Below are 11,850 nucleotides of genomic sequence, written 5' to 3'. Positions count from 1 at the left end.
AGACACACACACATGCGCAGACACACACACACGCGCAGACACACACAGACAGAGATACACATACACGCACAGACACACACATGCACACGGATTTTTTGCCACCTAAAACATGTTTTCTGGGTGTGAGCCTAACAATTCTTTGTAGAATTAGTGTTGAACACTTGGTGACTCCGGGTCAATCCTGGAGGGGTTTGCAACCTAATTGTGAGAGTGAACCCCCAAGTCCCATTCTATTATGTCCCAAAAAATTTGCTAAGACCAGAAGATATAAGAGCAGAATTAGGCCATTCAGCCCATCAAGTTTGATTCGCCATTCGATCATGGCTGATATGTTTCTCAACTCATTTTGCCTGCCTTCTCCTTTGATCCCCTTACTCATCAAGAACCTATCTAACTCTGTCTTAAAGACACTCAATGACTTGGGCTCCACAGCTCTCTGTGACAATGAGTTCCACAGATTCACCACCTTCTGGCTAAAGAAATCCTCCTCATCTCAGTTCTAAAAGATCATCCCTTTACCCTGAGGCTGTACACTCAGGTCCTTGTTTCTCTGACTAGTGGAAACATCTTCCCCATATCTACTGTATCCAGGCCTGTCAGTATTCTGTAAGTTTCAATCAGATTCCCTGCCATCCTTCTAAACTCCACTGAGTACATACAAGCCCTTCTTCCCTGGGATCATTCTTGTAAACCTCCTCTGGATCCCCTCCAATGCCAGCACATCTTTCCTTAGATACAGGGCCCCAACTGCTCACAATATTCTAAATGCAGTCTGACCAAAGCCTTCTACAACTTCAACAGCGCATCCCTTCTCTTGTATTCTAGCCCCCTTAAAATGAATGCTAACATTGTCCTTATCTTCCTAACTGCCAACAGAACCTGCATGTTAACATTAAGAGAAACCTGATCCAGGATTCCTAAGTCCCTTTGTGCTTCAAATTTCCAAAGCCTTTCCCCATTTGGAAAATGGTCTACACCTCTATTCTTCCTACCAAAATGCATAACCTCACACTTCCCCACACTGTATTCCATCTGCCATTTCTTTGCCCACTGTCCCAGCCTGTCCAGGGCCTTCTGCTGCCTCCCAGCTTCCTCAACACTACCTGTCCCTCCACCTATCTTTGTGTCATCTACAAACTTCGCAACAATGCCCTCAGTTCTTTCAACCAGATCGCTAACGTATAACATGAACTGTTGTGGTCCCAACATGGACCCCTGCGGAATTCCACTGGTCACCAGGTACCAGATCCAAAAAATACCTCTTTATCCCTACTCTCTACCTTGTACCAGTCAGTCAGCCTTAGCCCCATTGATTTGTGGTTTCAGTTATTTATCCCAGTTATTTATCTCTGTGTCTAGGTAAAATGCCAAGACAAGAGAGGTTCAGTACATTATAGGGAAGAATAAAATAATCTTCAATCTCTTTGTTCCTTTTCACTGACCAATTGGTTGTGCACAGCTGACAGTGAGTAAATAAAAATAAAGAAAACAAAAGTAAATGCTGCTTAAATGTCAAAGTCCTGAGTAACCTTTTGGAAGCGCAAGTCTAAGGATAACTGATCACTCATTAACTCTCTCAGTGCTCTATCAATGTGAAAGGAGCCTGCTGGCCCTGACAGATCATCAGTGGCAGACACAACACTGAGTCTGAGACTCAGAGTCCGAGACTCCTACCAATTTTTGTAGATGCACCATGGAAGGCATCCTATCTGGATGCATCACAGCATAATTTGGCAAGTGCTGTTCCCAAGCCTGCAAGAAACAACAGAGTCGTGAACACAGTGCATTTCATCACACAAACCATCCTCCTGTCCATTGACACCATCTACACTTCCCACTGCCTTGGGAAGGCAGCCAATAGCATCAAAGGCCCCTCCCCACCCTGGTTATACTTCCTTCCACCCTCTTCCATCAGGCAGAAGACACAAAAGGTTAAACAAACGTAGCAATAGGTTCAAGAACAGCTTCATCCCCACTGTTATTAGACTTCGGAACGGACTTCTCAGATTTCAAGTCTAATGTTGACCTCGCTCTTTATGCACCTTCTTTACAGCCATAACATTGTATTCCTTGCTCTGCTGTATTACCCTAATGCACTTTGTATCTGCCTGTATTGCATGCAAAACAAAACTTTTCACTGTACCTAGGTACGTGTGGCAATAATAAATCAAAGCAAATCTAATCAAAAAGATATTCCATCCAGTTATTGCTTACTACTGCTGCCTGTGGCAGCACAGCTGTGACTAAAAACTGAGCAGCAGACTTGATAATTTGCTTGATCTCCTGGGAGGCCACGTCTCTTGAACTGATCCAAAACTCTGTTCTTGTGTGCTAACACACACCTAGTCACATCACCTGAGAACACACACTGGCTCCTTGACTGGGAATGCCAATCTCATCTGTGTCTGGTCTCATACCCACTCTATCCTTTTCCCATATTACAACAGTGGCTACGCTTCGAAAGCAGCTCGTTAGCTGTAAAATGCTTCGAGCAATGAGAGCTGCCGCATACTTTCAAGTATTTCTTTCTTTCGCCTCCTCCTGCCCTACGACCCTCTGAGGTCTCCGAGCTCCTCGAATTGCAAGCTCATGTCAAATCCCGACGTCCATCACTCCACAATGATTGGCTGAGCCTTCAGCTGCCTCAGCATTGAGCTTTAGAATTCCCTCCCTAAACTTCCTGACATTCATCTGAGATGCCAGAGGTGACAAAGGTGGTGAATGGAGGTATGTCGATAGATGTTGTTTACATGGATTTCCAGACACTTTTGATAAAGTGCCATCTACTAGATTGTAAGCTAAGGTGGAAGCCCATGGAATTGAGCCAAATTACCAACATGGAGAGGAGATTGGTTGAGTGGCAGTAAACAGAGTTGGAATAATGGTAAGTACTTAAATTGGCATGATGGGGCTAGTGGTACCCCACAGGAATAATTGCTGAAGCCTCAATTATTCAAAATAGTCATTAATGACCTGGCTAAAGACATAAAGAAAATCAAATGTGCAAATTTGCAGACGTTACAAATTTGGACAGCATTGTAAATAGTGTTGATGGCAGCGTAAAATTACAACAGGATATTCATGGTTTAGGTGAATGGACAACAGACAGATTTTAAGACAAACAAGCATGAGGTTATGCATTTTGGACTGAAATCAGAGAGATCAGGGTTTAGTTTAGAAGGCACAAAGTTAAGTATAGCGGATGTCCAACAGATTTGGGATTCAGGTAGACAGCTCTTTAAAACATCATAAACAGGTGCAGAACATAGTCAAGAGGCCAATGAAATGCTGACCTTCACATCTAAAGGGCTGGGATACAATCATCATGCTGCAGTTACTAAAAAAAACCCTGGTTAGACTCCACTTTGAGCACTGTGAGCAGATATAGGCACTTTCAGAAATTGTGTTATGAGGAGATTTAGACAAATTAGGCCTTTATTGGCGAGAATTTAGAAGATTGAGGGTGATCTAATTGAGATCTTCAGGATATTAACAGGGTAAATAAAAACAAATTATTTCCACTGTTTGAAGATTCTAGAACCAGGGGTGTAGCCTAAGAATTAGAGCAAGGCCATTCAGACAGATGTTACAAAGCAGTTCTACGTGCAATGAGTAGTGAGGTTTGGAACTCTCTTCCTCAAAAAGCAGTTGATGCTAATTCAATTGTTAAATTTAAATCTGAGATGGACAAATGTTAATTAAGATTTACAAGGATGTAGCCGGGGTTGGAGGGTTTGAGCTACAGGAAGAGGCTAAATAGGCTGGGGCTATTTTCTATGGAGTGTCGGAGGCTGAGGGGTGATCTTATAGAAGTTTATAAAATCATGAGGGGCATGGATAGGGTGAATAGTCAAAGTCTTTTCCCCAGGGTGAGAGAATCCAAAACTAGAGGGCATAGGTTTAAGGTGAGAGGGGAAAAAATTTAAAAGGGACCTAAGAGGCAACTTTTTCATGCAGAGGGTGGTGCATGTATGGAATGAGCTGCCAGAGGAAGTGGTGGAGGCTGGTACAATTACAACATTTAAAAGGCACCTGGATGGGTATATGAATAGGAAGAGTTTAGAGGGATATGGGCCAAATGCAGGCAAATGGGACTAGATTTATATAGAATATCTGGTTGGCGTGGGCGAATTTGACCAAAGGGTCTGTTTCTGTGCTGTACATCTCTATGACTCTATAAGCAAGGGTATCAAGGGATATGGGTTCCCTTATAGGCATATGCAGGCAAATGGAATTACATCACAGGTCAGCCATGATCTTAATGAATGGGGGAGCTGGCTAGAGGGGCTGAATGGCCTACTTCTGCTCCTAAGTTCCAGTGTTCCAGTAAAAGCCTATCTACCTGGATATTTTCTTCCTCGGCTGGGTCTGAAATTCAGTTGAACAATGTTGCTGTGAAATGTCTTGAAATCACTCCACTATGTTAAAGGTGCTGTGTAAATGCAAATGTTTATTGTTATAGGTCATTTTCAATGAGGCTGTTATGCAAAACTGGTTAGATTGCAATCATTGCTGATTGTGAATGATCTTTAATACTGTGTTGTTCCACCTCACGTTTAATACCAACTCCAGACTACTTCAAATAAATGGAACAATACCTCCACTCAAATTACAGGCAGGAATTGAAATCATTATCATCCACATTAATTCCTGCCCTCTTTCCCATAATGTTCTCCTCTGTTTACTCTCAGTCTTTGCTCACACAAACAAAATATTCAATTCCTTCCTCTTCTTCACAGTGTGGCAACCAGTTTCGTTCTGTGTTGATAACATGAACACAATTGGCCACAATCCATAGCAGGATCAACATGACCCCCAAGGGGCAGAGATTCTCTCTTTCCCAATATCAGTGAGTGGAGGCACTTTTCTAAGGTTTTAGAACAAAGCTGAACCTTGTATCTAGGCTATTCGGCCCATCAAGCCTGCCATATCATTCAATATGATCAAGGCTGACTGAATGGGTGGCACGGTGGCTCAGTGGTTAGCACTGCTGCCTCACAGCGCTAGGGACCCAGGTTTGATTCCAGCCTTGGGCAACTGTCTGTGTGGAGTTTGCATGTTTTCCCTGTATCTGCGTGGGTTTCCTCCGGATGCTCTGGTTTCCTCCCACAGTCTAAAGATGTGTAGCTAAGGTGGATTGGCCACGGGAAATTGCCCACAGTGTTCAGGGATGTGGACCTTAGGTGGGTTATTGGGGGATGGGTCTGGGTGGGATGCTCCAAGGGTCAGTGTGGACTTGTTGGGCCAAAGGGTCTGTTTCCACACTGTAGGAATTCTATGAACATTTCAAAGCTTTTTACTCAGCCCATTCCCATGACCCTGGACACCATTGGTGATCAGATATCAATCTCAACTTCAAATATATTCAATCACTGAGCTTCCACGGCCCTCTGAGGTAGAGAATTCCAAAGGTTCATAAATCTCTGAGTAAAATCATTTCTCCTCATCTCAGGTCGAAGTGGCATCCCTGTATTTTTACATTGCATTCAATGGTTCTGGACTGCCCACCCTCGGGAAACATCATATCTGCACTTACCCTGTCTATCCCTTTAAGTGTTTTGTAAGTTAGGAGGAGATCACCTCTCACTCTTCAGAACAATCTATCTCAGAACCCAAAGGCCTTGAGCTGCCAGGAGCTTAGAGAATATGACCAGAAACACCACAAGAAGCAGTAGGCGTTCGTGTGCTGTGTCAACGCAATCCTCGAGTTGCTCAGCTTGGCCTTGCTGCTTGACAGTTGAGAGCAGCTCAAAGAGATGGTGGAGGATGGTCGGGCCAAAAGGGGTGGCTCAGTGGTTAGCACTGCTGCCTCACAGTGCCAGGGACCTGGGTTCGATTCCAGCCTCGGGTGACTGTCTGTGTGGAGCTTGCACATTCTCCCTGTGTCTGCATGGATTTCCTCCTGGTGCTCCGGTTTCCTCCCACAGTCCAAAGATGTGCAGGGTAGGTAGATTGGCCATGGTGTCCAGGGATGTGTAGATTAGGTGGGTTATAGGGGGATGGCTCTGGGTGGGATGCTCTGAGAGTCAGTGTGGGCTTGTTGGGCCGAAGGGCCTGTTTCCACACTGTAGGGATTCTGTGATCCTATGATGCGGACTCAATGGGCTGAATGGCCTCTTCCTGTACTGTAAGATTCCATGATTTGATGCGATTCTCTCTCATGTTTGGTCATGGGTTGGAAGATGCTGTCGAAAGAACCTTGTTGCGTTGCTGATGTGTATCTTGGAAGTTACAATGCTATTGACTAGAAACTGCACTGGGCCAGTCACACGATATACTGTAGCAACAAGAGCAAGTCAGAGAGTGGAAATCCTGCACAACATAACTTACTCCCTGACTCCCAAAAACCTGTCTGCAATCTACAAGGCAGATAGTTATTAAACAAGTGCATTAGGGAAAATTTTTTTTTCCACTTGGGATGATGAGATGTGATACCAGTGGAAGTGGTGAGATGTATTCAAATGGAAACAAAACCAGAAAAAGAGAGGAAAGGGAGTGGAAAGATTAAACAATGGCATAGAAAATATTTTTACAAAACCTCAAAAGGATCCCTCTGATTTATTTTAGTATGGAGAGCACAGAAACTTCAGTTTACAATGCATGGATAAAAAGATTTCTCCAAAGTCAATATATTAATTCAATTTCTGAAAAGGTTAAGGCGTTTCATAATGAACTGCCACAATCAGTTTAAGGTTCTCTTCACCATAGAGTGGCATTACAAAGTTGTGCAGGTTGGCTGAAATTATTTGTGGCAGAAATAATTTTAAGGGATATAACTTTCACCATCAGCAGTTACATTGGTATTGTATTTAGCTTAAAGATCTGACTACCAATTTGTCAAAGGTATTATTTTGGCTCGATGAAAGTATTCTTTTCAAGGTGAGCAGCGTTTTAAATTAGCTAATTTCCACTGTATTAATATTGTTGAACCCTAACAACTAAAGACACACTACAAGTTTAAAAATCAAATGAAAAGGGAGTTGAAAGGTTGAGATGAGGTGTACAAGGAACAGGAGGAGGCACCAACACAGACTGTTTGGGCTGAATGGCCACTTCCTGCATTGTATGTTACACTTAATTCTATGTAAAATTGACAAGAGGAGGTGGGCATTATGGACTTTTCTATGAACCAGTCTTTGCAAGTCCAAGTTTACACACAGATCCCATTTGGGTTTGAGAATCTACTGGGGTCACAGCAGAGACAGCCCAATATCAGCACTTACAGGGTCTGGGTCTAGGAAGCAGCAAGACAGGCCAACCCATCTCTCTCTCCACCCCCCAAACAGGCCCGCACCACTGCCATGCTGTCTAAACACCTGCTAATGCCTCCCCCTGCCTCTCCCACTCCCACCGCCACCACCCAATCATCAACACTCACCCCAACTGACCCTCACTGCTCCCACCCTCCCACCACCCCTACAACTGCACTGGTAATGAAAACAGTTCAGGCAGCATCTGAGAAATAGGAAAGCCGACGTTTCAGGTCGGGGAAGGGTCCCGACCCGAAACGTCAACATTCCTGCTTCTCCGGTGCAGCCTGACCTGCTGTGTTCCTCCAGCCCCACACTGTGTTATCTCTGACTCCAGCATCTGCAGTTCTTACTTTCTCTGATGAAAACAGTTCGCTTTTAACCCTTGAACTGCCTCAATCCAATGACCGATGTCTGAAAGAATACCCCTCCATCAGTTTGGCCCCGAGAGGTGATTGGAGCAAAGAGAAACGATGGAGAAAGCTTGAATGATCTGAGATCTATTCCCAGAGCCTCCTGGTTACCCTAGAAATCAAAGGTCATCATGCTCTGTGTACAAGAGGGAGGCTAGTCGCTGACAGAACAATTACATGGGATGTTCCTCTCTGCGGGCAGTCTGAAAATGCAGGATTCACAAGCTCAATTATATCAGTGTGTTTCGTGGCCAGCAGAGTGAGCTCATCAATATTGCCTCAGGGAGATACAACCATTAAAAGGGATGTGTACTGGAAATCATGAGGAAAAGCAACTAATAATCTCTCCAGGATTCATTTTACTTGCATTACCATCAATTTTTAAAACTGCTCCTTCACAGGATGTGGGCAGCATTTATTGCCCATCCCTCTGGGCAATTAAGAGTCAACCCCATTGCTGTGGGTCTGGAGTGATGTGTAGGCCAGACCGGGTAAAGATGGCAGATTTCCTTCCCTGAAAGACACGAGAGAACCAGATGGCGTTTTCCCGACATTTGACAATGGATTCATAGTCAAATCGAACCATAACGTGGAGGACTTTTGAAAACATACATTGTTTACAAAGGAAATTCTGAGGAAGGGTCACTCAGCCTGAAACGTTAACTCTGCTTTCTCTCCACAGATGCTTTTCCAGTAATTCTTGTTTTTGTTTACAAAGGTGCCTGAACAGACAGAGATATCAGTCACAGCCCAAATGGGCTTGTAAGCCAGAGGTTCATGTGTTTGAGAACTTTACCCAATCCCAGCACCATGGAACAGATAAACCCGGCTGAAACACTCTCTGGGTCCTACTGGAGGTTAGTAGATTTGCAGATGACACTGAAATTGGTGGATAGTGGATGGTGAAGAAGGCTATCTAAGATTTCAAAGAGATCTTAATCACTTAGCTCAATGGGTTGAAGAGTGGCAGGTGGAGCTTAAAAGACATTTGGATAAGTTCATGAATAGGAAAGATGTGGAGCAATATGGGCCAGGAGCAGGCAAGTGGGATTAGTTTAGTTTGGGAGCGTGGTTGGGTGTGAACTGGTTGGATTGAAGAGGCTGTATGACACTGTGGCTCTATTACTCTGCTGTGGGAGTGCAGCACTGTCAGAGGCACCGATGAGGCATGAAACTGAGTCTTGCATCTCCTCTCTCAGCTGAATATAAAAGATCCTGTGGCTACTAGTACAACAGAGAGCACAAACTGTTCTCCCTAACCTCCTGAGCATTACTTAAACCCTCATCAAAAAGCAGGTTTTAAAAGAAGAGGTCATCATCTCATTGCTGTTTGTGGGAGCTTGCTGTGTACAAATTGGCTGCGGGGTTTTCTATTGCAACCAGTGACCGCACGTCAAGGAAAGCAGTTCATTGGTAATAAATGGAATATGCTGAAGATGTGAATGTGGCTATATGGACACCTATCAATCCCACTCCCAGGGACTGTCACCCTCTCAGTGACAAAGTGGGAGAGATCCCTTCGGAGATTGAGGAGGTTAATCTTGTTTCCTCAATTCTAACGGCAGTGGGATGGGTGGCAAGCTCGACATTTCTCCCACATAAATTAACACCAGCCCAAACCTGAACCCCAGATTTTCCGTGATATCCTTGCTATCGTGCCCCCATCAGCGAGTGCATTTGGAAAGCGAGTGGCTGCTCAGGGCTAGCTCTGGGTTCCCCCACCTGCTGTTCATACACAGCGATCTTGTTCACTGTAACAGCTGGCTCGGCTTACCAGCTTCACTAAATCATTTTGAGTTTTAATTAAGCAACAGCCCAGTCAGACACATCATTAAGATCGTACCTGTTCGTGGTGCTCGATCCCCATGCTAATAGTGTTGATGAGAATTGCCATCATGATGCCTCGGTTGAAATATTTGCTCTCCACGATATTTGTCAGCTTGCCACGCATTTCGCTCCACAATTCAACACACCAGCCCGGCTCCCCTTCTGGCTTCACTGTCCCCTTTCTTTCCAACTCTGCCTCTTTGTCCATCCCCGCCTCGCAAACCGCTCCGGCCTCAGTGTCAACCAGGTCTGAGGCTTTGCTTCCTGCGGTCAGTTCGATGCTGTTGCATTGTGGGCAGTGGCTAGGGTCAGAGGTCAGGCTCAGGACAATGGGCTGGACGATTGCGTGTGGGGTGTAATCCAGGTTGTCCATCACGGGGCAGTGCCCTGAGAAATGAAAGAGTTGCCAGTTATGAAGAAACATAGAAACAGGAGTAGGCCTTTTGAGCCTGCTCTGCCATTTAATACGATCATGGCTGATCATCTAACTCAGTCCCACGTTCCTGCTTTGTCCCCATATCCTTTGTTCCCTTTAGGCCTAAGAACCATATCTCATTCCTTCTTGGAAACATTCAACGTTTTGGCCTCAATTGCTTCCTGTGACAGAGAATTCCACAGGCTCACAACTCTCTGGGTGAAGACATTTCTCCTCATCTCAGTCCAGTATCCTTAGATTGTGACCCCTGGTTCTGGGACTCCCCGGTCTTCGGGAACATCCTTCCAGTGTTTACTCTGTCTGGTCCTGTTAGAACGTTACAAGTTTCTATAAGTTAGACCCTCTCTCATTCTTCTAAACTCCAGTGAATAGACTCATAGAGTCACACAGCATGGAAACAGACCCTTCAGCATAAATTGAACATGCCAAACATAATCCTAAACTAAACTAGTCGCACCTGCCTGCTCCTGGCCCATATCCCTCCAAACCTTTCCTATTCATGTATTTATCCAAATGTCATTTAAATGTTGTAACTGTACCCACGTTCACCACTTCCTCTGGAAGTTCATTCCACACACTAACCACATTCTTTGTAAAAAATTTGCCCCCCAGTCTTTTTTTAAATCTCTCTCCTCTCACCTTAAAAATATGCTCCTAGTCTTGAAACACCCAATCATAGGGAAAAGGCAGCTGACTTTAACTCTATCTGTACCCCTCATGATTTTATAAACCTCTATAAAGTCGTCTTTCAACCTCCTATGTTCCATGAGAAAAAGTCCCAGCCTATCCAGCCTTTCTTTATGACTCAAACCTTCCATACTCGGCAAAATCCTGGTAAATCTCTTTTGAATCCTCTTCAACTAATATTGGCAGCATTCATGGAAAGACACAGAGTAAACGTTTCGATTTCACTCTTCGTCAGAAATTTTTGAAAGTTTCTGGTGAATCCACTCCTTTCATGGAGAACGTTGTAGATCATAATTTGAAATTATTCGCTTGGAAATTATTCTCCATATTATCTCTGTCCCTCTATCCCACACTCTCTCCATGTCCTTTGGCCTTCAATCCTTCCATCCAACAATTCAATGGCTTTTTATAACTAAACTTGGCATTAGTTTAGTCACTGTTCAACGATCAGCCCTCTGTCCCTCACACTTTCAATTTCAGAATTTTAAACAGTCACCTCTGAGACAAAAGACATGAATTGAATCTGCTGTTTCAAATGAGACAAATGCATCTCCATTGGCAACAGATAATAAAACTACCAAAGTTAAACTTGGAAAAGCACTATCTGCAGGAATCCCAGACCTGACTGATGAACCAACCGAGTTCCACGGAAGAGATTTATTGTCGGAAAATGTTACACTTCATAAATATTTTATGGCCTGTTATTTCAAAAGAACATCAGTGGAAAAAGACAAAGAATAGTTGAGTTGTTTCCTGAAACAAGGCTAGTTTTACACAGCCCACATCAGACAGGCAGCTCCAGTCTGCACTATTCAGCCACTTGATCTTTCTGGTGATCTTGTGGTGCCAGGAGATTTCAGTGTCTCCTGCTCTCAACTCAGAGTCAGTGTCATAGGCTCAAGAGACACTCTGTAGATATCAATGATGACAATCATTACACTAGATGGAGGGTCATTACTGAGGGAATGCCGCACTGTCAGAGGGTCAGTGCTGAGGGAGTGCCGCACTCTTGGAGGGTCAGTGCTGAGGGAGTGCCGCACTGTCGGAGGGTCAGGGCTGAAGGAGTGCCGCACTCTTGGAAGGTCAGTACTGAGGGAGAGCTGCACTGTCGGAGGGTCAGTGCTGAGGGAACGCCGCACTGTCGGAGGGTCAGTGCTGAGGGAGTGCCACACTGTCGGAGGGTCAGTGCTGAGGGAGTGCCGCACTGTCGGAGGGTCAGTGCTGAGGGAGTGCCGCA

At 44.6% G+C, this 11,850-nt stretch overlaps 1 protein-coding gene across 1 annotated transcript in view; it reads right to left on the bottom strand.

Annotated features, from left to right (window-relative positions):
* The window catches only part of cacna1ia (calcium voltage-gated channel subunit alpha1 Ia), a 185,158-nt gene that overhangs the window by 118,993 nt on the left and 54,315 nt on the right, over positions 1 to 11,850 (bottom strand). The window contains exon 8 of the mRNA XM_048617377.1: positions 9,507 to 9,877. Within this exon, the coding sequence (XP_048473334.1) occupies positions 9,507 to 9,877 (371 nt within the window). The remainder of the gene's footprint in view (positions 1 to 9,506; positions 9,878 to 11,850) is intronic.

This window comes from Rhincodon typus, chromosome 37 (assembly GCF_021869965.1).
Source record: "Rhincodon typus isolate 14 chromosome 37, sRhiTyp1.1, whole genome shotgun sequence".
Taxonomy (NCBI): domain Eukaryota; kingdom Metazoa; phylum Chordata; class Chondrichthyes; order Orectolobiformes; family Rhincodontidae; genus Rhincodon; species Rhincodon typus.
The sequence above is the reverse complement of the archived record's forward strand: the minus strand, read 5'-3'. Positions and strand labels throughout refer to the sequence as shown.